This window comes from Bufo gargarizans, chromosome 2 (assembly GCF_014858855.1).
Source record: "Bufo gargarizans isolate SCDJY-AF-19 chromosome 2, ASM1485885v1, whole genome shotgun sequence".
Classification (NCBI taxonomy): domain Eukaryota; kingdom Metazoa; phylum Chordata; class Amphibia; order Anura; family Bufonidae; genus Bufo; species Bufo gargarizans.
The window spans coordinates 541,140,027-541,167,992 of record NC_058081.1 but is presented as its reverse complement, the minus strand read 5'-3'; the positions used below and the strand labels follow the sequence as shown (position 1 = coordinate 541,167,992).

At 44.8% G+C, this 27,966-nt stretch overlaps 1 protein-coding gene across 1 annotated transcript in view; it reads right to left on the bottom strand.

Annotated features, from left to right (window-relative positions):
* Positions 1-25,268, bottom strand: part of LOC122926641 (coiled-coil domain-containing protein 63-like) — a 145,159-nt gene extending 119,891 nt beyond the window's left edge. The window contains exons 1-3 of the mRNA XM_044278073.1: positions 25,175-25,268; positions 23,797-23,865; positions 18,594-18,693 (exon numbers count right to left, since the gene is read on the bottom strand). Of these exons, the coding sequence (XP_044134008.1) occupies positions 18,594-18,693; positions 23,797-23,863 (167 nt within the window). The 5' untranslated portion in view covers positions 23,864-23,865; positions 25,175-25,268. The remainder of the gene's footprint in view (positions 1-18,593; positions 18,694-23,796; positions 23,866-25,174) is intronic.
* Positions 25,269-27,966: the final 2,698 nt, after the last annotated feature.

The window sequence follows — 27,966 nt, the reverse complement described above, 5'->3', positions numbered from 1 at the left end:
ATTACCCTGATCACCCCCTGTCATTGATAACCCCCCTGTAAGGCTCCATTCAGACGTCCGCATGCGTTTTGTGGATCCGATACATGTATCCATGGATCCGTAAAAAATCATGCGGATGTCTGAATGGAGCCTTACAGGGGGGGTGATCAGTGACAGGGGGGTGATCACCCTGATTACCCTGATCACCCCCTGTCATTGATAACCCCCCTGTAAGGCTCCATTCAGACGTCCGCATGCGTTCTGTGGATCCGATACATGTATCCATGGATCCGTAAAAAATCATGCGGATGTCTGAATGGAGCTTTACAGGGGGGGTGATCAGTGACAGGGGGGTGATCACCCTGATTACCCTGATCACCCCCTGTCATTGATAACCCCCCTGTAAGGCTCCATTCAGACGTCCGCATGCGTTCTGTGGATCCGATCCATGTATCCATGGATCCGTAAAAAATCATGCGGATGTCTGAATGGAGCTTTACAGGGGGGGTGATCAGTGACAGGGGGGTGATCACCCTGATTACCCTGATCACCCCCTGTCATTGATAACCCCCCTGTAAGGCTCCATTCAGACGTCCGCATGCGTTTTGTGGATCCGATACATGTATCCATGGATCCGTAAAAAATCATGCGGATGTCTGAATGGAGCCTTACAGGGGGGGTGATCAGTGACAGGGGGGTGATCACCCTGATTACCCTGATCACCCCCTGTCATTGATAACCCCCCTGTAAGGCTCCATTCAGACGTCCGCATGCGTTCTGTGGATCCGATACATGTATCCATGGATCCGTAAAAAATCATGCGGATGTCTGAATGGAGCTTTACAGGGGGGGTGATCAGTGACAGGGGGGTGATCACCCTGATTACCCTGATCACCCCCTGTCATTGATAACCCCCCTGTAAGGCTCCATTCAGACGTCCGCATGCGTTCTGTGGATCCGATACATGTATCCATGGATCCGTAAAAAATCATGCGGATGTCTGAATGGAGCCTTACAGGGGGGGTGATCAGTGACAGGGGGGTGATCAGGGAGTCTATATGGGTGATCACCCCCCTGTCATTGATCACCCCCCTGTCATTGATCACCCCCCCCCCCCCCCCCTGGTAAGGCTCCATTCAGACATTTTTTTTGGCACAAGTTAGCGGAAATTTTTTGTTTGTTTTTGTTTTTTCTTACAAAGTCTCATATTCCACTAACTTGTGTCAAAAAATAAAATCTCACATGGACGCACCATACCCCTCACGGAATCCAAATGCGTAAACATTTTTAGACATTTATATTCCAGACTTCTTCTCACGCTTTAGGGCCCCTAAAAAGCCAGGGCAGTATAAATACCCCACATGTGACCCCATTTCGGAAAGAAGACACCCCAAGGTATTCCGTGAGGGGCATATTGAGTCCATGAAAGATTGAAATTTTTGTCCTAAGTTAGCGGAAAGTGAGACTTTGTGAGGAAAAAAACAAAAAAAAATCAATATCCGCTAACTTATGCAAAAAAAAAAAATATTCTAGGAACTCGCCAGGCCCCTCATTGAATACCTTGGGGTGTCTTCTTTCCAAAGTGGGGTCACATGTGGGGTATTTATACTGCCCTGGCTTTTTAGGGGCCCGAAAGTGTGAGAAGAAGTCTGGGATCCAAATGTCTAAAAATGCCCTCCTAAAAGGAATTTGGGCCCCTTTGCGCATCTAGGCTGCAAAAAAGTGTCACACATGTGGTATCGCCGTACTCAGGAGAAGTTGGGGAATGTGTTTTGGGGTGTCATTTTACATATACCCATGCTGGGTGAGAAAAATATCTTGGTCAAATGCCAACTTTGTATAAAAAAATGGGAAAAGTTGTCTTTTGCCAAGATATTTCTCTCACCCAGCATGGGTATATGTAAAATGACACCCCAAAACACATTCCCCAACTTCTCCTGAGTACGGCGATACCACATGTGTGACACTTTTTTGCTGCCAAGGTGGGCAAAGGGGCACATATTGCAAAGTGCACCTTTCGGATTTCACCGGCCATTTTTTACAGATTTTGATTGCAAGGTACTTCTTACACATTTGGGCCCCTAAATTGCCAGGGCAGTATAACTACGCCACAAGTGACCCCATTTTGGAAAGAAGACACCCCAAGGTATTCCGTGAGGGGCACGGCGAGTTCCTAGAATTTTTTATTTTTTGTCACAAGTTAGCGGAAAATGATGATTTTTCTTTTTTTTTCTTTTTTCCTTACAAAGTCTCATATTCCACTAACTTGCGACAAAAAATAAAAAATTCTAGGAACTCGCCATGCCCCTCACGGAATACCTTGGGGTGTCTTCTTTCCAAAATGGGGTCACTTGTGGCGTAGTTATACTGCCCTGGCAATTTAGGGGCCCAAATGTGTGAGAAGAACTTTGCAATCAAAATGTGTAAAAAATGCCCTGCAAAATCCGAAAGGTGCACTTTGGAATATGTGCCCCTTTGCCCACCTTGGCAGCAAAAAAGTGTGACACATCTGGTATCGCCGTACTCAGGAGAAGTTGGGGAATGTGTTTTGGGGTGTCATTTTACATATACCCATGCTGGGTGACAAAAATATCTTGGTCAAATGCCAACTTTGTATAAAAAAATGGGAAAAGTTGTCTTTTGCCAAGATATTTCTCTCACCCAGCATGGGTATATGTAAAATGATACCCCAAAACACATTCCCCAACTTCTCCTGAGTACGGCGATACCAGATGTGTGACACTTTTTTGATGCCAAGGTGGGCAAAGGGGCACATATTCCAAAGTGCACCTTTCGGATTTCACCGGCCATTTTTTACACATTTTGATTGCAAAGTACTTCTCACACATTTGGGCCCCTAAATTGCCAGGGCAGTATAACTACGCCACAAGTGACCCCATTTTGGTAAGAAGACACCCCAAGGTATTCCGTGAGGGGCATGGCGAGTTCCTAGAATTTTTTATTTTTTGTCGCAAGTTAGTGGAATATGAGACTTTGTAAGGAAAAAAGATAAAAAATAAAAAATCATCATTTTCCGCTAACTTGTGACAAAAAATAAAAAATTCTAGGAACTCGCCATGCCCCTCACGGAATACCTTGGGGTGTCTTCTTTCCAAAATGGGGTCACTTGTGGCGTAGTTATACTGCCCTGGCAATTTAGGGGCCCAAATGTGTGAGAAGTACCTTGCAATCAAAATGTGTAAAAAATGGCCTGCAAAATCTGAAAGGTGCACTTTGGAATATGTGCCCCTTTGCCCACCTTGGCAGCAAAAAAGTGTCACACATGTGGTATCGCCGTACTCAGGAGAAGTTGGGGAATGTGTTTTGGGGTGTCATTTTACATATACCCATGCTGGGTGAGAGAAATATCTTGGCAAAAGACAACTTTTCCCATTTTTTTATACAAAGTTGGCATTTGACCAAGATATTTTTCTCACCCAGCATGGGTATATGTAAAATGACACCCCAAAACACATTCCCCAACTTCTCCTGAGTACGGCGATACCAGATGTGTGACACTTTTTTGCAGCCAAGGTGGGCAAAGGGGCACATATTCCAAAGTGCACCTTTTGGATTTCACCGGTCATTTTTTACACATTTTGATTGCAAAGTTCTTCTCACACATTTGGGCCCCTAAATTTCCAGGGCAGTATAACTACCCCACAAGTGACCCCATTTTGGAAAGAAGACACCCCAAGGTATTCCGTGAGGGGCATGGCGAGTTCCTAGAATTTTTTATTTTTTGTCGCAAGTTAGTGGAATATGAGACTTTGTAAGGAAAAAAGATAAAAAATAAAAAATCATCATTTTCCGCTAACTTGTGACAAAAAATAAAAAATTCTAGGAACTCGCCATGCCCCTCACGGAATACCTTGGGGTGTATTCTTTCCAAAATGGGGTCACTTGTGGCGTAGTTATACTGCCCTGGCAATTTAGGGGCCCAAATGTGTGAGAAGTACCTTGCAATCAAAATGTGTAAAAAATGGCCTGCAAAATCTGAAAGGTGCACTTTGGAATATGTGCCCCTTTGCCCACCTTGGCAGCAAAAAAGTGTCACACATGTGGTATCGCCGTACTCAGGAGAAGTTGGGGAATGTGTTTTGGGGTGTCATTTTACATATACCCATGCTGGGTGAGAGAAATATCTTGGCAAAAGACAACTTTTCCCATTTTTTTATACAAAGTTGGCATTTGACCAAGATATTTTTCTCACCCAGCATGGGTATATGTAAAATGACACCCCAAAACACATTCCCCAACTTCTCCTGAGTACGGCGATACCAGATGTGTGACACTTTTTTGCAGCCAAGGTGGGCAAAGGGGCACATATTCCAAAGTGCACCTTTTGGATTTCACCGGTCATTTTTTACACATTTTGATTGCAAAGTTCTTCTCACACATTTGGGCCCCTAAATTGCCAGGGCAGTATAACTACCCCACAAGTGACCCCATTTTGGAAAGAAGACACCCCAAGGTATTCCGTGAGGGGCATGGCAAGTTTTTAGAATTTTTTATTTTTTGTCGCAAGTTAGTGGAATATGAGACTTTGTAAGAAAAAAAAAAAAAAAAAAAATCATCATCATTTTCCGCTAACTTGTGACAAAAAATAAAAAGTTCTATGAACTCACTATGCCCATCAGCGAATACCTTAGGGTGTCTACTTTCCGAAATGGGGTCATTTGTGGGGGTTTTCTACTGTTTGGGCATTGTAGAACCTCAGGAAACATGACAGGTGCTCAGAAAGTCAGAGCTGTTTCAAAAAGCGGAAATTCACATTTTTGTACCATAGTTTGCAAATGCTATAACTTTTACCCAAACCATTTTTTTTTTGCCCAAACATTTTTTTTTTATCAAAGACATGTAGAACAATAAATTTGGCGAAAAATGTATATATGGATGTCGTTTTTTTTCCAAAATTTTACAGCTGAAAGTGAAAAATGTCATTTTTTTGCAAAAAAATCGTTAAATTTCGATTAATAACAAAAAAAGTAAAAATGTCAGCGGCAATAAAATACCACCAAATGAAAGCTCCATTAGTGAGAAGAAAAGGAGGTAAAATTCATTTGGGTGGTAAGTTGCATGACCGAGCAATAAACCGCTAAAGTTGTGGAGTGCCGAAGTGTAAAAAAGGGCCTGGTCACTAGGGGGGTATAAACCTGTGGTCCTTAAGTGGTTAAACTGTATGACTTGGGTCAAATGTTTTGGATATGCTTCCACAAGCTTCTCACAATAGTTGGTTGGAATTTGGGCCCATTCCTCCTGACAAAACTGGTGTAACAGAGCCATGTTTGTTGGTCGCCTTGCTCGCACCTGCCTTTTTCAATAGGATTTAGATCAGGGCTTTGTGATGGCCACTCCAAATAATTGACTTTGTTATTCTTAAGCCACTTTGTAACCAGTTTGGCAGTATGCTTCGGGTCATTGTCCATTTGGAAGACCCATTTCCGCCGAAGCTTCAACTTCCTGGCTGATGTCTTGAGATGTTGCTTCAGTATTTCCACATCATCTTCTTTCCTCATGATCCCATCTATTTTTTGAAGTACACCAGTCCCTCCTGCAGCAAAACAACCCCACAACATGATGCTGCCACCCCGTGTTTCACAGTTGGTACAGTGTTCTTAGGCTTCAAAGCTTCTCCCTTTTACCCCAATAATGGTGGTCATTATGGCTAAAAAGTTCAATTTTAGTTTCATCAGACCAAGAGACATGTCTCCAAAAATGTAGGTCTTTGTTCCTGTGTGCATTTGCAAACATTAATCTGTCTTTTTTATGATTCTTTTGGAGTAATGGTTTCTTCCTGGCAGAGTGGCCTTTCAGCCCATGTTAATACAGTACTTGCGCAGACCGGCGGAAGATGTCGATAACTTGCGGAAATGGGCACACACGCGGCACACCTTCACCAGTAGCTCAGGCAAATTGAGGTAGGCTAGGCATGGTGTGTGTGTGAGCTTGAAGAGCTCCAAAGCCACCACCAAGTTACGTCCTTTATCAAACACAACCATGCCTGGTTGTAGGTTGAGTGGCGAGAGCCACAGCTCAGTCTGGTCCCTTATCCCCTGCCACAGCACTACAGTGGTGTGCTGTTTGTCACCTACTCAGATCAGTTTAACCACAACCTGTTGCCGCTTCCCCACTGCAGTGCTACACTGCTTCCAGCTACTGACTGATGTCTGACTGGTGCTGCAAGATGATAATTCAGAGGTGTAAGTGGAGGAGAAGGAGGCGGAGTAGGAGAAGGGGGGGGTTGCAGCCACTAACGTAGGTGGTGGTGGAAACCCTGATGGAAGTAGGGCCCGCAATCCTTGGCATCGGTAGCACCTGTGCCATCCCAGGGTATGACTCACTCCCAGCGTCCAAAACGTTTACCCAGTGTGCAGTCAGGGAAATGTAGCGTCCCTGGCCAAAAGCACTTGTCCATGTGTCAGTCGTTAAGTGGACCTTCCCAATAACTGCATTGGTCAGGGCACGGGTGATGTTACAGGACACATGCTGGTATAAGGCTGGGACTGCACACAGTGAAAAATATTGGCGGCTGGGGACAGAGTACCGCGGGACAGCCAACGCCATCAGGCTGCGGAAAGCCTCAGGGTCCACAAGCCTAAATGGCAACATTTCCAGGGCCAGCAATTTTGAAAGGTCCGCATTTAGTGCTATGGTCTGTGGGTGGGTGGCTAAGTATTTGCGCTTTCGTTCAAAGGCCTGGGGTATAGACATCTGTACGCTGTGCTGGGACACAGAAGTAGATGTGCTAGCTGATGCTGCTTGCGGAAGTCCAGGTGCATGGCGGGGGGCCTCTGGGCCTGCATCTTGGACAGTGGATTGGCCAGCACATAAGCAAGAGGAAGAGGAGGCAGTGGTGTGACCCGCAGACACTGGTTGTGGACCCAGGCGTTCGGCCCACTAATCAGGGTGCTTTGATGCCATGTAGCAGATCATGCTGTTGGTGGTGAGGTTGCTAGTGTTCACGCCCCTGCTCATTTTGGTACGACAAAGGTTGCAAATGACAATTCTTTTATCGTCTGCATTTTCCTCAAAAAAGCGGAACACCTACCCCTTGGCAAGGTAGATTGCCGCAAGGGGGTGCTCCGGGGAACAGTTGCGGGCCTGTTTGGTGTGGCCCACCTAATCTCTTTTGCCACCCCACTGCCTCTTACAGCCTGTTGCGGTGCTGTGGATCCCTCCCCCTTTGTACTGCTGTCCTCGCTCGGCTTGCCACCTTCCCAGGTTGGGTCAGTGACTTCATCGTCCAGCACCTCCTCTTCTACTTCATCACTCTGGTCATCCTCCTGATTTGTTGACCTAACAACAACTTCAGTTATTGACAACTGTGTCTCATCCTCATCATGAACCTCTTAAGACACTAATTGCTGTTGACTTATTGGCAACTGTGTCTCATCATCATAATCCACCTTGTGAAACACTAATTGCCATTCCCTACCGTCATCTTCTTCTGACTGTGGATGCTCCAGAGTTTAGGAATCAGGGCACAAGATCTCCTCATGTCCCTCTACAAGCTGGCTTGGCGAGAGGCCCAAATTAAGGAATGGCGATGAAAACAGCTCCTCGGAATAGCCGAGTGTGGGATCACTTGTTTGCCAAGACTCTCAATGGATGGTGGAAGGAGGATCAGGGTGAGGATTCTGTTTACCAGACTCTTGGCTACTAAGACTGGACTTTGTGGAAGACCGGGTCTTGCTTAATCGACTGGAAGCCTTATCCACTGCAATCCAACCGACCACCTGGTCGCACTAGTCTGACTTCGAGAGTGGTGTCCTGCGCCGCCCTGAAAACTGGGACATGAAGCTAGGTATCGTGGATGAGTGTGGTTCTTGTGCTCTGGCATAAGGCACAGTTTCACTGCGCCCAGGTCCACAGCCTCTGCATGCACCATCAGCAGCATGGCCACTTCCCCATCCCTTAATGCTCACCTTGCACATATTAAATGGTATATATGCTTGCAAATATGTCACAAGTACAGTAGCGCAGGTTTTGTAAGTGTATGTGCAAAGTACACAGAATGTCACAGATATTTTTAGGATGCGCACACGTTAAACAGGAGGTATAGCACAAGTAATGCCGCTGTCACCACCGCCTAATAAAAAATGACACTGAGTTAATGTCACTGATATTTAGGATGCACAAATGTTATACAGGAGGTATAGCACAAGTAATGTTTCTGTCACCACCACCTAATATAATATTACACTAAAAGAATGTCACTGATATTTAGGATGCACAAATACTATACAGAAGGTATAGCGCAAGTAATGTTGCTGTCACCACCGCCTAATAAAAAAATTACACTGAATAAATGTCACTGATATTTAGGATGCGCACACGTTAAACAGGAGGTATAGCGCAAGTAATGTCGCTGTCACCAGCGGCTAATAAAAAATGACACTGAATTAATGTCACTGATATTTAGGATGGGCAAACGTTATACAGGAGTCACACAAAAATAGAGAAACAGCTGCTGGGCTAATAAATCGTCAACTAAACACCTCAAAACAACCACTGCATGTCCACGTAACCAAAAACAACCTGGGTATGGTTGCAATGGACACATGTCACAAACAAACCCTGGTGCACATATTTAAAACCAACAACTTTGTTGCAATATTAAATCAAAGTAGAGTGCAAACTTGCTAAAAAAAACGCTCAAATCATTTATATCATTAAAGGGGTTATCCCATCTTAGACAATGGGGGCATATCGCTAGGATATGCCCCCATTCTCTGATAAGTGCGGGTCCCACCTCTGGGACCCGCACCAACACGGAGAATGGAGCCGGGGAGAGTTGTGGCTGGAGGACCCCGGGTTTCCCGGGGTCCGTTCATCACCAGGCGCAGCTCCCCGCCTCTCCCATTGAAGTGAATGGGAGCGCACCGCGCATGCGCGGCCACCGCTCCGATTCATTTCAATGGGGCCGACGGAAATAGCCGAGCCAGCGGTTGGCTATTTTCGGCGGCTCCATTGAAATGAATGGAGGGCGGCTGTGCATGTGCAGTGCGCCCTCCTCAAGTTTCTCTGCTCCGTTCTACTTGTAGGTGTGGGTCCCAGAGGTAGGACCCGCACCTATCAGACAATGGGGGCATATCCTAGCGCTATGCCCCCATTGTCTAAGATGGGATAACCCCTTTAAGTCCTAACTTCCCTAGTGCCTCTGTACGTAGAATCCATCTGGCTTCCTTCTGCAGCAATAGACGATGCCTATCCCTCCCTACTGGTGGATTAGGGACTAATTCAATGCCAGCAAACTTCAGAGTCTTACAACTTCCAACATGTACTTCCCTCATATGTCTAATGAATCTAGGGCATCCTTTTCCGTGATTGTACGGAATTAATATATTCCCTAACTCTCTCGAACAGGCATCTAATAGTTTTCCCTATATAAAAGTGGCCACAGCTGCATGTAAGTAAATACACTACAAATGTACTCCTGCCTGTGATGAAATCCTTAACTATGTGTTGCACACCTCCAAAATCTAGTACTTTATTCTGAGAGTTAAATGAACAAAAGGAGCAGTTCCCACATTTAAAATTCCCGTTTAGTCTACTATCACGTAGCCAATTACTTTTTGTCGCCTCTATGAAGTGGCTTCTGAACAACTTATCCTTGATAGTATGGCTCTTCCTGAATGTCACTAATGGTTTATCACCGTAATCAGCAAAGCAGGCATCCCTTCTTAGGATATCCCAGTGTTACGTATATCATTTGCCATTGGGCTAAATTTAAAGGAGAACACAAATCTCTGATGGGATTTCTCACCCTTAGGCCTCATGCACACGACCGTTCCGTTTTTGCAAAAAACAGAAGCCGCCCGTGTGCCTTTTGCAATTTGCGGAACGGAACGGGCGGCCCATTGTAGAAATGCCTATTCTTGTCTGCAAAACGGCCAAGAATAGGACATGTTAAAAAATTTTGCGGTGCTACGGAACGGAGCAACGGATGCAGACAGCACACTGAGTGCTGTCCGCATCTTTTGCGGCCCCATTAAAGTCAATGGGTCTGCATCCGGACCAAAACAACGGTGGTGTGCATGAGGCTTTAATCACATTCTGTCCTTTTCTTTTTTGGCATTTAGTATTGTGAGAAAGTAAATCAAGCTGGGGAAAACTCCCAGCCTTCTGCATAGAAGTCCAACTTCTTCACGGGATAGCCTCTCTTCATAAGGCGTTCCTTTAAATTGAATGGCCTGTTCATCAAAACCCTCTTTAGTACTGTTAATGCGTCTCAGCCTAATAAATTGTCCTAAGGGACAGATCTTTTAACATTAGCAGGATGAAAGCTATCGTGGTGTAGCAAAGAGTTGGTCGCCGTGGTCTTGCGAAAACCCCTAGTGCCCAACTCACCTCCCACCACCTCGACAGCCACATCCAAAAATCCAAGGCTATCACCTCTATAGTTGAGGGTGAAGAACATACCCATACTATTTTTTTCATTTAGGAAAGTAACAAAATCTGCACATTTGGCCTCAGTACCTGACCAGACCATGAAGTTGTCGTCCACATAACGTAAAAACAGTTTAATATGACAAAGATGTGGATTAATAGTAAACAATATGTGACGATCCTCTCACCTAGCCAGATAGAAGTTGGCGAAAGTACATGATACGGGAGTACCCATAGCGGTACCGCACTTTTGCCGATACCACTGATTCCCAAACTTAAAAACGTTGGTTAAGCTAAACAAAAGTGCTTCTTTTATTAAATCACAAAACAAAGTGCTCTTACCTACGTTCTCCAAGACATTGAGAACAGCTGCAACACCTGCCTCATGCAGGATACGGGTGTACAGGCTCTCAGCGTCTAAGGAAACCAAACTGAAACCCTCATGCCAATGAAAATCATCCAAGGATAGGAGAAAATCGTTGGTATCTCATAGATAAGCAGGGGCGCTTATACAGGAGATGTAGCGCACGTAATGTCGCTGCTACAAGCAGCAAAAAAATTTGACTGAATGTCACTAATATTTCTGATACACAAACGTTATACAGGAGATGTAATGCAGGTAATGTAACTGTCCCAGGAGGACACCGTCTACAGAAAAAGTACACTGGATGTCACAGATATTTTTAGGCTACGCACACGTTACACAGGAGATGTAGCGCAGATAATGTCACTGTCACCAGCGGCGAAAGAAATTACACTGAATGTCACTGATATTTCAGATGCGCTAACGTTACACTGGAGATGTAGCGCAGGTAATGTCGCTGCCACCAGTAGCAAAAAAATTAGACTGACTGTCACTGACATTTCGGATACGCAAACGTTATACAGGAGATGTAGCGCAGGTAATGTAACTGCCCGCAGAGGACACCGTCTACAGAAAAAGTACACTGGATGTCACAGATATTTTTAGGCTGCACACACGTTAGACAGTGCAGGTTGCACAAAAAATATATGGCTATGGCATTACAGTGAATGGCAGTACTTTCCTGCACGTTTATTGGCTGCGTAGCCGAACACCGCGATGTGCCGAGCATTGCGATGCTCGAGTAAAATTTGTGTCCGGCCGAGCATGCTCGCCCAACACTAATAGTAATCCTAATTGACCAAAAAACTGAATGCATATGCTATATATGTGTCTTTTTATATAGTGTACGTAAACTTCTGGTTTCAACTGTACATGAGTACTGCAGCAATACCCTTTGCATGGCAGCAATTTACCAGTGTGTATTAAGGTCAAATTTAGCATCAAGCCTCAATCGTCCAGTTACATATATTCCGTTTCCACAATTTCCACATTTTTTGAGAGATTGTTAAATTTAATTAAACCAGTATATGTATATATATAAATATATATATATATATATATATATACAGTACAGACCAAAAGTTTGGACACACCTTCTCATTCAAAGAGTTTTCTTTATTTTCATGACTATGAAAATTGTAGATTCACACTGAAGGCATCAAAACTATGAATTAACACATGTAGAATTATATACATAACAATAAAGTGTGAAACAACAGAAAATATGTCATATTTTAGGTTCTTCAAAGTAGCCACCTTTTGCTTTGATTACTGCTTTGCACACTCTTGGCATTCTCTTGATGAGCTTCAAGAGGTAGTCACCTGAAATGGTCTTCCAACAGTCTTGACGGAGTTCCTAGAGATGCTTAGCACTTGTTGGCCCTTTTGCCTTCACTATGCGGTCCAGCTCACCCCAAACCATCTCGATTGGGTTCAGGTCCGGTGACTTTGGAGGCCAGGTCATCTGGCGCAGCACCCCATCACTCTCCTTCATGGTCAAATAGCCCTTACACAGCCTGGTGGTGTGTTTGGGGTCATTGTCCTGTTGAAAAATAAATGATGGTCCAACTAAACGCAAACCGGATGGAATAGCATGCCGCTGCAAGATGCTGTGGTAGCCATGCTGGTTCAGTACGCCTTCAATTTTGAATAAATCCCCAACAGTGTCACCAGCAAAGCACCCCCACACCATCACACCTCCTCCTCCATGCTTCACGGTGGGAACCAGGCATGTAGAGTCCATCCGTTCACCTTTTCTGCGTCACACAAAGACACGGTGGTTGGAACCAAAGATCTCAAATTTGGACTCATCAGACCAAAGCACAGATTTTCACTGGTCTAATGTCCATTCCTTGTGTTCTTTAGCCCAAACAAGTCTCTTCTGCTTGTTGCTTGTCCTTAGCAGTGGTTTCCTAGCAGATATTCTACCATGAAGGCTTGATTCACACAGTCTCCTCTTAACAGTTGTTCTAGAGATGTGTCTGCTGCTAGAACTCTGTGTGGCATTGACCTGGTCTCTAATCTGAGCTGCTGTTAACCTGCGATTTCTGAGGCTGGTGACTCGGATGAACTTATCCTCCGCAGCAGAGGTGTCACGACCATGTTTATGGCCGTGACTCCTTGGGAGCCGCATACAGTTGCCCGCGGTTTGGGTTTTTGTGTCAACCGCAGCTGGAGGGATAATGCTGTTTGCCTCAGGTGCGGTTGCCGTGGACAACAGGTATGTGTGCGGTTGCCTTGGAGTTTGTGTGCGTGTATGTATGCACTTTTGTATGTCTGTGTGCACTCTGTCTTATGTGTGGTGTGCACTGACATCTTCCCTTCACTGTGGTTGCCCGTGGCAATGTTTGGTTGTATGTGTACATGTGGTGGCAGTGTCCCGGCCTTTGGGCTGACTCCCAGGACATGCTTGCCACCCATGTCGTTGCCTGCGGCAACAGCCACAGTGTGTTCTTGTGTTGGACACTTTCCCTTTAAGTTGTGTTTCCCGTCCCTGGTGTTGGAAGGGTTAACTCCGTTTCTGTGTGTGTGAGTCACGGGGTGTGTCTGACTGTTGGGTGTGGCTTCTTGGCCCTATAAAGCCTCAGTTGAAGGCAGTAGTCAGTGAGGGTGCTTCAGCCATGCTTGCTGGAGACATCCTCCTGGTTATTTACCAACTGCCAGTGGGGGCCTCCCTTCTGGTCATAAAGATTATGTCACAATAAGTTATGTCATGTTTATGTGTGATGTCCATTTGATGTTCAGTTGGGATTTTCCTTTTGTTGTTCCTTTGTTGGTTGTTCTCAGGGATCCAGTCAGCAAGGCTGTGGCAGGTAGGTGGAACTAGTTAGTTCACCTGCCATATCCGTAAGACTGTTGGTGTTCCCCTTTTCCCTGCAGCTTGGCCAGTGAGACCCCTGTTCCTCCGTGTCCAGAAGGAACAGGCCGTCTTACCCTGACTCCTAGTCCAGGGACTGGTCGGAGGGTGAGTTAGGGATCCGAGGTTCCTGAGCATGGGTCCTCCTACCTTAAAGGTCGGCCCATGCAGCTAGGAGTTAGGGTCAGGTTAGGGACGCTTTAGGGGGTGACTTGCTCCCTAATCCTGTCATCCTGGCCGAGCAGCCTAACATCATCTGGCATCGCACGGCTGAGGGTTTTCCCCACCCTCAGCCGTGACAAGAGGTGACTCTTGGTCTTCCTTTCCTGGGGCGGTCCGCATGTGAGCCAGTTTCTTTGTAGCGCTTGATGGTTTTTGTGACTGCACTTGGGGACACTTTCAAAGTTTTCCCAATTTTTCCGACTGACTGACCTTCATTTCTTAAAGTAATGATGGCCACTCGTTTTTCTTTACTTAGCTGCTTTTTTCTTGCCATAATACAAATTCTACCAGTCTATTCAGTAGGACTATCAGCTGTGTATGCACCTGACTTCTCCACAAAGCAACTGATGGTCCCAACCCCATTTATAAGGCAAGAAATCCCACTTATTAATCCTGACAGGGCACACCTGTGAAGTGAAGACCATTTCAGGTGACTACCTCTTGAAGCTCATCAAGAGAATGCCAAGAGTGTGCAAAGCAGTAATCAAAGCAAAAGGTGGCTACTTTGAAGAACCTAGAATATGACATATTTTCAGTTGTTTCCCACTTTTTTGTTATGTATATAATTCCACATGTGTTAATTCATAGTTTTGATGCCTTCAGTGTGAATCTACAATTTTCATAGTCATGAAAATAAAGAAAACTCTTTGAATGAGAAGGTGTGTCCAAACTTTTGGTCTGTACTGTATATATATTCAAGGAAAAATCAACGCAGCACTCTTCTTGTAAAAAAAAATGCAGTGTCTTTATTCACACATATGACACAAAAATAGGCAACTTTTCAATCCCCTTCCCGGATTCTTCTAAAGCCAAGTCACTTGGCTTGAGAAGGATCCCGGAAGGGGATTGAAAGGTCCTCTTTTTTTGTGTCATATGTGTGAATAAAGACACTGTGTTTTTTTTACAAGAAGAGTGCTGCGTTGATTTTTCCTTGAATATACAAGCCTATGGTCAAAGGCGAGACGCCTGCACCTGATAACCTCTAAAGTGAGTGCTGCCGGATTTCATACTATATATATATATATATATATATATATATATACTACAAGACACAGGGTAGAGTTCAATCAACCTGTGAGTGATAACAAAAAATTGAGCACCAGGCCACAATTTTCTGTTTCCGTGAATTCTATTCCGGGAATTGTTCAATTTAATGAAACCCTCATATAGGTGATCAACACCAATACACAGACGAGCACACAAAAGTATCTGTGAGGGATAATGAATTTAGGCGTAAATCAGCTTCCCTACTTTCACATGTTTTTAATCAATTACGTTTTTTTGGGGGGTCGTTGATTATATTCAAACTAGCAGCATATATACATGATTACTACATCAATAGACAGGGTAGCACACAAAAGTATCTGGGAGTAATAAAGAATTTTGGCCCAAATCCATTTACCTATATTCACACATTTCTAATAAATAATTATTCATTTTTTTGCGGGGGGTTCTGGGCGAAAGAACCCTGCATGGCGCATGTCATAAACCTAGTGGTGCAGCACTATATAAATAAATACAGTGGCTTGGCCAAGTCCAGGAGACTGTCCAAGCACTTCAGCCACTGTTATGTGGCGAGGAACGCTCTCCTGGACCTGCAGCAACAGAACGGCCTGCCACTACCCCTCTTAAACCGTGACCTCCCAACTCGCTGGAATTCAACATTGCACATGCGTCTGTACAAGCAGAGGAAAGCCGTGACTGATTTTGGCATGCACCAGACAGCCTCAGCAGGGTGCATGTGATGTTTCCAGGTTAGGGAGTGGCAGGTCATCTGAGATGCCTGTCTGGCACTGAACGTCCACAACGTTTGTCAGCAGGGACAACTGCACCATGAGCTACATCATCCCTCTCATATCTATTTTAGAATAGACATTGACTCTCATGCAGTAGGGGACCATGGTAGAAGAAGAGCAGCTGACGCATCTTGCTGTCTACCCGATAGCTGTTGGGGACACACTAAGCCATGGAGGAGAAGATGATGAAGATGAGGCTGAGGACCTGCCACTGCAAGAGGAGGAGGTGGAGGAGCAAGAGGACAATGATGAGGATGGCACCAGCCAAGACACCCTATCGTCTTAGTGGGGGGTGGAGCTAGAAAGAAGTGGCTCCTCGGGCACACTGGCCAGAATGGCTACCTGTATGCTTGCTTGCTTATGCAGTGACAGGCGTATCGTTGACTTAAAACAGTCTGATGATTACTGGATAGTGAAGCTTTTAGACCCTCGCTACCAAGGCAAATTGGTTTCTGCCTGCATCATGCCAATGCTGCAACCTGCTTACCATCACATTCTGTATGTCTGCTTCTGCGGCCTGCATCATGCTAATAATGCCTCTCAATCATCCGTTTATGTGTATTCAGTTTCCACATGGTTGAAATTTATGTACATCATACATGCATCAATATCGACATTTTCTCACAGCTCAGGCTGATTCAGATGAATACACATTGCCTTGCTGGTGCTGCTCTATCCTGCCACTGTTGCTGTTTGTCTGCCTAACTACCATCAGGTTCTGTACAGCTGCTGCTGCAGCCTGCATCATGCCACTTATGCCACTTTCCAACCATCATGTTCTGCACGGCTGCTGCCACCTCTATCATGCCACCACCTCCATCCTGCCACTGTTGCCACCATCATCTTCTGTAAGGCTACTGCTGCCTCCATCACGCTGTTGCCTTTGTAATGACCTGGAGTGCCATTACCACTTCTTTTTGGAGCCTTGCTACCATTTCCATGTGCTAATTTATATCACCTAATGTATTTCCCATAATGTGCATATTTATTCTTGAAATTATTATGTTCAAGTGTAATAACCTGGTCCACCAGCAGATGGTGGCAACAACATTGGCAGTGTTAGCTTCCCTGGAGAGGAACCTTCTGGCCTCTCCAGCCCTATGTAGCTAGAGGGAGGAGTTTTAGATAGTAAGAGGGGGTCTAGCTTAGCCCCTGTAAGGGGAAGGCAGCAGGCCTGGTCCTGTCTGGACAGGTTCTGTTAGGCCTATGCCAACCTTATCACTGGAGGTTTTGCACATCCAAGCTGAGCAGAAACTTGAGGTACTCTAAAACCAGGACAAGAAGCTCCAGCTAACTAAAGTTCCAGCAGATGTGAAAGAGTCTCCTATTTCTCTAGCCAAGCATAGCAGGGCTGAGATTGTTGCAGAGAAGTACTTGCCTGCCAAAGTCCTGCCAATACCTGCTCATGACCAAGATACAGTTTGGAAGCTGTCTGGATTACCAATTTATGCCCAAGTAAAATGAACTGTTCAACATTACTACAAAGTCTGGACTCCATTTATTCTACTCATCCACCAACCAAGTTCAACTACCCATTTTGCACTGCTTCGGACCACATCACGTCTGGGATCCACGGATATCCAGATAGGAAAACTGTGACACGTGTACATAACATCTACAGAGACTATAGGCCACCCTGCACCACTCTGGCAATCCTACCTCTGGGTACCAACATTACCATCTACAAAGGGAGCCTTGAGCTTACGCTGCTTAACCGCAACTGGCGTCACGTTTACTTGCTCTATAAGAGGGACATATTTCGTAGAAACCTCCTAAGGGGCAAGGCATACCCCAGGCGCGGCCCTTTAGTGGGACGTTGCACCTTTCTGCCAACATGTACCATATGGTTGATGCTGCAGCCGCTGCTTCTCCTCGCTGTTCATCCCCTGCTGCCACCACCATTAACGCAAAGCATCTATTGCCACTATCATCACTACTACTGCTATCCTGCTCCTGCTGCTGCCACTATATCAGTGTCGTACCTTGCTGCTGCTCCCAGTTAAAGGGAATCATTTTTTTAGGCTCGCTCACAAGTGACTATTTCTTCTGACAATCCAAACGTGCTGAACTTGAACTGAATGGAGCAATGGTCTAACATGCAGACTACAACTCCATTTGGGATCCCTTTGTTCCTCGGATTGTGGGCAGTATTACATTTAGTGATGCGGCTGACGATTGTCGGGAGGAAAGTTTTCCTTCTCAGCAATAGCCAGCTGGCTAGCTGAGGAGACCGCTACTATTACATTCAGTGATCTCCTCCATAGTATGGGGAGGAGCGATTATTATGCCATTGCTCGTCCCCATACAGACTAGTTGTTTGCCAGCAGCAGATCATGAGCATGCTTAAAAATCAGGATTCCTCTGGTAATCGGCAGCAGTATTACACTGCCAGATCATCACTAACAAGCGTTACTACGAAAGCTTGTTAGTGAAGTGATGATCTGGCAGGTAATCTGAAGGGGCATTTGCTTGTTAGACTGTGTTACTACAAACACTCGTTAGCGACCATCAGGCAGAAAATCTGCCTGTCTACTATACCCTTTAGATGTCCCAGCGATCGGACTCCCCGTCCCCCAATCTGATATTGTATATATCACCCATCCTATAGATTGGTGATAAAAACCTTTTGTGGATAATCCCTTTAAAGACAAATGGTTCCATGTAGAAGAGCTTGAGAATGAATATGTGATCAGGTACTGGAGTTAATTGTGATTGAACATGTCCGGTGTTCAGGGTAAATTATACCATGACTGCTTATAAATACACACGTGTGACAATTATACAATTATGCTGGTTGCCTGTAACTAAGATGTAAACCATGGCAGAAGTGGCAGTTGTCTTGAAGTGCCTCGTGTTATCAGACAGCACGTCCCCGAGTGCCATGCTGCACTAATGACCTGACAATAAGAGACGTCTCCCCGAGGCAGTAATCTGCCGTTCTGCAGGAGATTAGTCGAACATGTCTTAAGTGACGTATACATACAGTTGTCTCCTGATTTGCTCCTGTTTCCCAATAGTTGTTGCTTGTCGTTGTCCTTCCTTTAGGCGAAACATACGTTGTAGTTTGGCCAGCTCGCTGTCCGCTAGAAAACATATGGACAAGATATAAGTGAATCTGTATAGCAGAAATTATTATTCTGCACTTCTCTGCATATGGCAGAGCTACATTTCCGACATACAGTCGTGTACCACTGTATGGCTACTTTCACACTTGCGTTCAGAGCGGATCCGTCTGAGACGGATCCGCTCATATAATGCAGACGGTGGCTCCGTTCAGAACGGATCCGTCTGCATTATATTGTAAAAAAAAATTCTAAGTGTGAAAGTAGCTTGAACGGATCCGTCCAGACTTTATATTGAAAGTCAATGGGGGACGGATCCGTTTGAAGATTGAGCCATATTGTGTCATCTTCAAACGGATCCGTCCCCATTGACTTACATTGTAAGTCTGGACGGATCCGCTTGCCTCCGCACGGCCAGGCGGACACCCGAACGCTGCAAGCAGCGTTCAGGTGTCCGCCTGCTGAGCGGAGCGGAGGCTGAACGCTGCCAGACTGATGCATTCTGAGCGGATCCGCGTCCACTCAGAATGCATTAGGGCTGGACGGATGCGTTCGGGGCCGCTTGTGAGAGCCTTCAAACGGAGCTCACAAGCGGACACCCGAACGCAAGTGTGAAAGTAGCCTATGACTCTTTATACCATCAAAAAATGCAGAACAAAATATCTCAACATGCTGTCCAGTAAAATGCCCGGTAACATGATAGAAGCCTGATGGACATTATAGTGAATAGGGTCTGTTGTCCATCATGTGCCGGACCGCCATGTTCAATATTTTTGTTGTTCTGCTCCTATAGTGGAGAAGATCAATAGAAATAAGATTGAAGTTGTAAATGTGGCCTTACCAGCACTTAGTTTTTTTTTCAGCAACAAGTTCATAGGTTTGTCTTTGGGTTAAAGTTTTATTCAAGCCAGGACAATGGAGGCGTGAGATGTTTGCATAGTACCATTATCTTACATAGCAAGCTGGCTTTCCTGGACTACTTTTATGAGGATTTATTTTAGAAGGCAAGAAAAGGAATTTACCTGGGCCTGGAGCCAAACTTGGAAAACCTGTTTAGAATTTTTGACATAATTTTTGGTTCCTTTTAGGGCATGAAAGACGGAGCCTAACCCAGTGTAAAAACTAAACAACTTGTCACATTATAATTTTACAAACTCAGTGATTTGTAAGACTTCCACTTATCTGCTAGCACTAAAACGAGATTTTCATAGTTTTGCCAGCCCTGGGAATGGAAACTGTTGGCACACCAGAAGTGAGTAGTTTAGTGTACCACATCACTAGCTATAAATATCGTAGCTTATTCTAAGTGAATGGGTAATTGGTCAGGGGTCTAAGTTTCTAGAAGCCACACATATCCTACTTGTCTCCTCAATGTGAGTGAACCTCTAGCTGAGTTCAAAGGATGTCTCTATTTCCTACTGCAGCAGGTCTTCTAACAGCACTATAACTGCTCTACTGGATTACTGAAGATGGGACCAGGGCCGGCGCAACCATATAGGCGAACTAGGCGTTCGCCTAGGGCGCCGGCCTGCTGGGGGCGCCCTAGTGGGCTCCCCCTGACTGGTGCTGCAGCCCTGGGCTAGCGGCTCTTGAGCCGCCCCCCGCGCCGTTACAGGGGGGGCAGGAGGTGGAGGTCCTTCTTAAATATGACAGAGCAGGCATCTGCTTAACCTGATGGCTGGTGCCTGCTCTGCCAGTAAATTATCAGAGGAGAGGAGGCAGGCGGCAAGGGAGGCTCTTCTAGCAGCTCCCCACTCCTCCCTCGCGCGCCCTCTGTAATGCCGGAATATGACGTCATTCCTGCCCCGGCATACTAAACGGTGCACTGGAGGACTGAGGAGCTGCACCACACTGGACCCCAGGGAGGTGAGTGTCTGCCTGTGTATTTATGTCAGTGAGTGAGTGTGTGTATGTCTGTCAGTAAATCTATGTGTGTCTGTCATTGAGTGTCTGTGTGTGTATGTCAGTGAGTGAGTGCATGTCAGTGAGTGTGGATGTCTGTCGGTCAGTAAGTGTGTGTTTGTCTGCCAGTGAGTGAGTGTCTCAGATAAAAGAAAAGGTGTCCCATGGCGCAAAAACCACCCAAGAGTTGGAGTGATATAGGTTGATCATTTATTTGAGCAAGTGGTACAACGCGTTTCGGGGTTTAACCCCTTCTTCAGGTACAATAGGCTTGCACCTGAAGAACGGGTTAAACCCCGAAACGCGTTGTACCACTTGCTCAAATAAATGATCAACCTATATCACTCCAACTCTTGGGTGGTTTTTGCGCCGTGGGACACCTTTTCTTTTATCTGAACCACTGGCTTTCTGCGGGATTCCAGGCATCCCTGAACAGAAGCATCCATCCCGGGCTGCACACCATCCATTGTGAGGAGTTCATGGCAATTTGATACACGTCCGCATTAGAGTTGTGCCTAAAGTAGCACAACTCCATCAGGTGAGCCTCCCCAGCGGAGATACCTTTTTATCTATAATCTCTACGTTATTACCCTATGGTGCGCCATTCTTCTTTTTTGTTCAATAGTTGAACGACGCCTGTTTCTGACAGTGAGTGAGTGTCTGTCAGTGAGTTTCTGTGTGTGTGTGTTTCAGTGGGTAGGTGTATGTCTGTCAGTGAGTGAGTGTGTGTCTGTCTGTCAGTGAGTGCATGTGTGTCAGTGAGTGAGTGACATGAGGGGGCGGCAAAATGGATCTTTTCCATAGGGTGGCAAAAATCCTTGCACCAGCCCTGGATGGGACGCAGCACCAAAACATAATGCACCAGCAATTGTAACCCTTATTGGATCACTGGTTTCTGGAGGAGGACAACTCCAGGGGACAGAGAGCAGAGATTGGGGGCAAGGTCAGGTGAAAGGTGCCAAGGAGTATGGAGAGCAGAGCAAGACTGCAAAAAGAACCCTGGAGAAGGATGCATTAGCCGGGAAAGACCAGCCTTCCTGCTTTTCTCCAGCATGCTAAAGTTTTATGGGATTTGCAGGCAAATCCCAAGTCTATTCTCCAAGTCTATTCTCTACCACATTGTGGGCCTCAAAGCCAAAGACAGAAGAGATTGTGTTGTGGGTGCTGGAGCCAACAGGGCCAGCTGCCTAAAAAATATGGAGACAAGGACCAGAAAAAAGAGGGTACTTGGTATACTGATGATACTTTAGAAACTGTTATGCACTGTAAGCAATCATCACGGATCAAAACTCAAGTGCACTGGTTCTAGTGGAGTCACAGTTCAGAGACTGAGTCAGGATACAATTCTTCCAGAATTACTGTGTTGAGTCTGATCAAGATCTTTTATTCCGTTGATCCCTTGTTGACTCTGAGTGCTAAGTCTGTCAATCACCCGTAGCTGCCAGCCACTACTCAGACCAGTGTTACCAGATCGGTGTGGGACTGGAGCTCTAAGCACCCAGTTCCTGCTGAAGTTTCTGTTGGTAGAGGGAGGGCTTCTCCATGACGCACAGAGGCACAGTATGTTTTGTAGCACTATATGTAATGTTTTCCAAGTATGCATTTAACATTAAGGCTGGAGGCAAGGGGTTAGGTTGAGAGTTTGGCATGGGGGGGGGGGGGGCGTCATTTCAGTTTTCGCCTCAGGCAGCAGAAAGGCTAGGTGCACCCCTGGTTGGAACTTCCTCTGGTGGGCAAAGTCCTAAGGCTGTAGTAAAATCCTGTATGCTCTACAAGCTGTTTGCTGAGTTATGGTGTGGGGTCAATGGCAGCATGTGGCACATACATCTCCAGTATGTTTCTACAAATCTCCTGTCAGCAGAGCCTAAGGACCCTTTACACGGGCAGAGATTCTGCCAGATAATCGCTAATGAGCATTCATAGGAACGTTCGTTAGCAATTATCTGCCGATGTAAAGATGCTGCCAATTACACCAGTGTAAAGGGGCCTTTACTGACTCACTACATTTGTACTTTCTCAAATTTTTCTTTATCATAAAACCATTGTTATATCGGTCACTGACCACAAGCTTTTTGGAAAGTGATAGAGTACAGCCTGGAGCTTTTACTAATGTAACTTATGTCTTAAGGTCTCTTTAGACAAGACAATTCAGCAGGCAATTGTCGAGAAGGAAGCGTTCCTTCCCAATGCCTACTCATCAGTGGAGACCACTGCATTTACATGCAGTGATCTTCTCCCCATACAGACTTGTTATTTGCCGGCGGCAGAGTTTACACAGCACAATCTGCTGCTGGAAAGCAAGATTTAGGTGGCTACACAAACAATTCAATTACCCGATGAACAAGCATTTGACTCGTTCATCGGGTAATCGGCGGCACCTTTACACAGATAATCTGTAATGAGTGTTCAGAGATTAGCGATTATCTGGTGGATTCTTAGCCAGAGTATAGGGCCCTTTAGAGGAGAGACTTTTAAATTATTTTTCACTGTTTATAAGAATGTGATGAAAAGCTCAGCATACAGGTAGCAGCATGAGGACAATAGTGGACGCGGAGTGTGGCATGTTGGCCGAGTAAATCTTTTGACAACCTGACAAATCTCAAGGAAGCCGTGCCAGATCCAGGTATAAAAATATGCATAAGGACTCAGCACACAACCATTGCCTGTTTTAATGTCTGCAAATTGCAGATCCGCAAAACACGGATACTGGCTGTGCGCATTCCGCATTTTGCAAAATGGAATGTCCCGGTCATAATAGAACAGTCTAATCCTTGTCTGTAATGCGGACAATAATAGGACATGTTCTACTGGATTTCAAGGTAATGGACGCAGACAAAAAATATGCTCATGTGCATGAGCCCTAATGGGTATGATAAAGGGAGGACAGAGGGTAAAGGGGGTGATATCACAGACAGCTCTCTGGGTAACCACATAACAGGCACAAAACTGCTGGTCCGACATGGTCCACTGACAACACTGCATGTCTATACAGCATATCCTTCCGTTATCATAACCTTTATATCTGCATGTTTCTCATTATATTAGGCCTGTTCCCATTTCCTGTATATCTGACCACACAAGAGAAGCTCAGGCATGTTGCCCTCAGCTCTGCCCTACTGCCAGATTTTCTAATCATTTTATGGATATCCAGAAAGTATTTGTAATGATGTAACATCAGTATGGTTATTGAGAACTTAGCAGACACCAAAAAAAACATCTTACCCATTCCTTCTAGGTCCATGTCGCTGTTATCAGACCGGATGCTGGATGCAGATCTTCTGTTAGGCATTTCTAAGAAGGAATACAATGAAAATTTAGGAGCTTCCTTCAAGTGAAATGCTATTAGATATTATTTTTGTCTAGTTTGTGAAACCTCATATACAGGCTGTTATAAAAGTGGTCTTCAATGTGATATCTAATGTATCCTTCTATCTTTCCTAATAAAAATTAGACCATCCAAACTGACACGAGCCCCATTACCAGACTCCTGGCTACATACCGCAGAGGGAAATCTCCCCCCCAGGAGAGTGATTCTACAATCCATCAGAAAAAGACATAGGGAAGAGGCACTCTGATCTGACCATAGTCCTGTCACCCGGGAAAGAGCTCTTCGGACAGCACTGATTAGAAGAGAACTGTGTGGCCCCAGAACGTGCCGCCTGCCTTTATGGAATGATTGGGTAAAGCCTTAGTGAACCCTCAAATCCAGTTTAGGGGTTAGTACAGTAGACGCTCTGCATGTCTGCCGGTACATTTTTATAGATAGCTGGCTATGTAAGACCCTTTAACATGTCACATAGATAACAATATTACAATGCTGGTGCAAATTGTCCCATTCGTGGCCAGCTCTCCTCTACGTATGATGGTCATAATTTTTCTCAAACAGATCTATTACCAAACCTCAGCCCACAGAGCCTCCCCCACATACACGCACTAATATTATTTCCTGAGAGTTTCTTAGACCCCTTGGATTACATTAGTTATTTTCACCATTATTCTAGGAATTATTGTTGGGATGTTGGCTGTGGATCACAGTGACCATGTTATTAGAGATGAGCAAAGTTCTCTAAAATTCGATTCAGCTGCTTTGCTGAATTTTACAAAAAAATTTGCTTTGTGACGAATCAGTTCGTTACGAAGCGCATTTCTTTGAAAATAGTGCGTGCAATGACAAGGAACAGCGATTACGCCGCCCCCTGTCATTGAACCCCTCAGATGCTGCGTTCATCACTGATCATGGCATCTGAGATCCATATTAAACCATTTTAGCGTTTGCCAATTATTATTATTTTTTTTTAGCATACTTACCTGATTCATTTGATCGCAAAGAGGCCACTTCATGCTCAGATGAATGAGGCAAGTATGATTTTTTTTTTTTTTCACGGCCATTTCAGGAAAAATTGATTTGTTACCTTGAAGCACAAGGAAATTCGGCTTTGAGGAGAATCAAATTTTTCCTGAAATTCGGCTTGAAGTCCGCTTCGTCAACTTTGATTCACTCAACACTAATAACTACGGTATAATGTATGATGATACATGATGGCAGCCCTCCAGGACAGCTGTCAGACATGACGATAGGGGATAAGTGAGTGTCTTCTACCTGTGTCTTCAGATGGTGCAGAGACGTAGTGGAGAAGATGCAGGGTTTGCGGTGTCCTTGGTCTTGGCAGCAGTAGTTCTCAGCTCAGTGTTTCTCATACAGACTCATTGTTGTTGGTGACGGTCTCCAGGAAGCCGCATGTCAGTGAAAGTCTCTGCTGTCCTATAGGTTACCACACTAACAATGTAACCAGGGGAAGTGCGGCCTGTGGTCTCATCTTACTGCATGTAACCTCCTCCTCGTGCTGGAAGTCATTCTGAAAAAATACTTTACATATGAAAAGGCAGAGCCAGGTAGAGCTTCATTACCACAAAACAGGGAATCCCCTGTGCCTCCTGTACATTGGATTACTGATGTGTGTCTGTATATAAAGTTGTACTTATATAGAGTAATAATAATAATAATTACATATAACAAAAGAGAGCTTTTTATTTTTTCCTTCGACTTGTTTATTGCAGGATGACTTGTATTTTTGATGGTGTCATTTTGGAGAACTTGTAGAGCGTTGAAAACTTTTATTATTTTTCTTTGGGGGTGGGGGGTGATTAAAAAAAAGCAATTTCACTAATGTGTTTTGGGTTTCATTTTTACTGTGTTCCACTGGTGGTAATAAATTTTACTAACTTTGCACAATAAAAAACATTTGAAACTTTGCTTTGTGCTGCCGTATGTTTTTATTTTTCTGTATGATTCTGCCTGTGTTCTGCGTGAAGAGCTATAGTTTACCTGGGTACCAATTCATTTACGGCCTTCGTGCAAATTAAATTACTCATTTTATAATTCGGCTTGTTACAGATGAGCCAAGTCCAATCATGTATAGAGTTTTTTTTTGTATTGTTTAGTTTTTCTTAACATAAGCAAGGGAGGTAGGGCCTTGTTATACTCCATGTACTTAAAGAGGACCTGTCTCATCTCCAGCACATGTCTGTCTTTGTAACTACTTGAACTTCCCATGTTACAATTCTGGTGAATGTATTCTTATGACTCTATGTTATGTCATTCCTCTATTATTCCTATTAGAAATTTAAGGATGTATTGACAGCAGTCTGCAATAAACTTTCAACTGAGTGTTACCAGTTGAGGGCATGTCCCTGCACTGAAAGCACTGACTGAATAGTGTCAGACTATCTATATTAACATATGGATTTACTGGCAGATTTTGCTGAGGACTTTACTCAATATATTACAATGCAAAACTGCTTCACAACTGGGCACGATCCACAAGAAAGTTTGTGGATTTCTTGGGGGGGTTTTCCGTGATTTTTTTTTTTATATTACCACCCCTTCCCCTCCTCAGTGGCACCTGTGCCATACCTACCTGCTCCCTGCCACTTGGCTTTGGCTCCATGGCTTGCAGACTGTCTTCACTGCACTTCCGATACTCACCTGTTGATGTCCACACTGACGGGGTCTTGTGTGCTGCTGCAGGCAATAGTTGGCTTGAGCATTAATGCGTCCCCAATCAGGGCCTAACCCAGCAGTGACGTGCTGCTTCAGGACACAACAACACTGAGGCCAGTCATTGGCTACAGTGGCACACATGATCCTGTTTGTGTGGAAGTTAACAGGCGGGGACATGAAGTGGAGCCAGCGGGAACAGGTAAAGTATATATGTCCTCACAGGTATCGCTGTGGAGGGATTCAAGACAACTCTTGGACAACCCCTTTAAATCTGCATAGGTTATTGCACTGCCTATGAATGAATGAAGTTACAAAATTTTCATTTAGGCTCCATTCACACGACCGTAGTGTTTTGTGGTCTGCAAATTGCGGATCCGCAAAACACGGATGCCGACCTATGTGCGTTCTACAATTTGCAGACCGCACATGGCCTCCAGTATGATAGAAAATGCCTATTTTTGTCTGCAATTGCGTTATACAGGTGGCGCTATACAGATAGATTTCATTAAATAACTCAGTGGCTATAATATATTTTTAAGCATCCAGATGCAGGTGCTGGTTTCAAAACTTTAGAATATTATCCATGGGACAACCCTTTTAATATATTGTGATTAGAGATGAGCGAATTTCTCAAAAATTGGATTCAGCTAGTTCGATCCGAATTTATTTGCGGAGAATTGCATTAAAAAATGTCTATTTCCTGGCTGCAGAGAGCCTGTATAGTGGTGTAGAACACTGTGCCTTGCAGTAACATGCATAGGGAGTCTTCTTTGGTAGTGAAATAATACTGTGAGTCCGTATGACATGCAGATGACAGGCGTCGCTCTTAGACCCCTTGCAGATGAGCGTGTCTGGATTAGGTCCGGATGATTTGCGTCTGCGATCAGGGAAAATCGTACAAGTGCGTATGCAATTTCAGTCAGTTTTGACTGCGATTGCATTGCGTTGCTCAGTTTTTTCCGTGCGAGTGCAATGCGTTTTTCATGCGCGTGAGAAAAAACTGATTGTTGTACCCAGACCCAAACCCGGACTTCGGATTTGGGTTAGGTGTTCTGTAGATTTTATTTTTTCCCATATAACATGGTTATAAGGGAAAATAATAGCATTCCTAATACAGAATGCTTACTAGAATGTGGCATGAGGGGTAAATAAAAAATTCTTCCTTCAGGGCCTGCCAAAGGACATTTGATGAGATAATCGCGCTCACCACGTGGTGAGCGTGGTGACGTCAGCGCAGGTCCTGCTGAATAATGATAGAAGGACCTATAACCATGTAATAAGTGAAAATAATACAGTAAATTGACTTTAATCAATTTACTAACATCATCTCCTAGCAACCATGCGTTAAAATCGCATTGCATCCGCACTTGCTTGCGGATGCTTGCGATTTG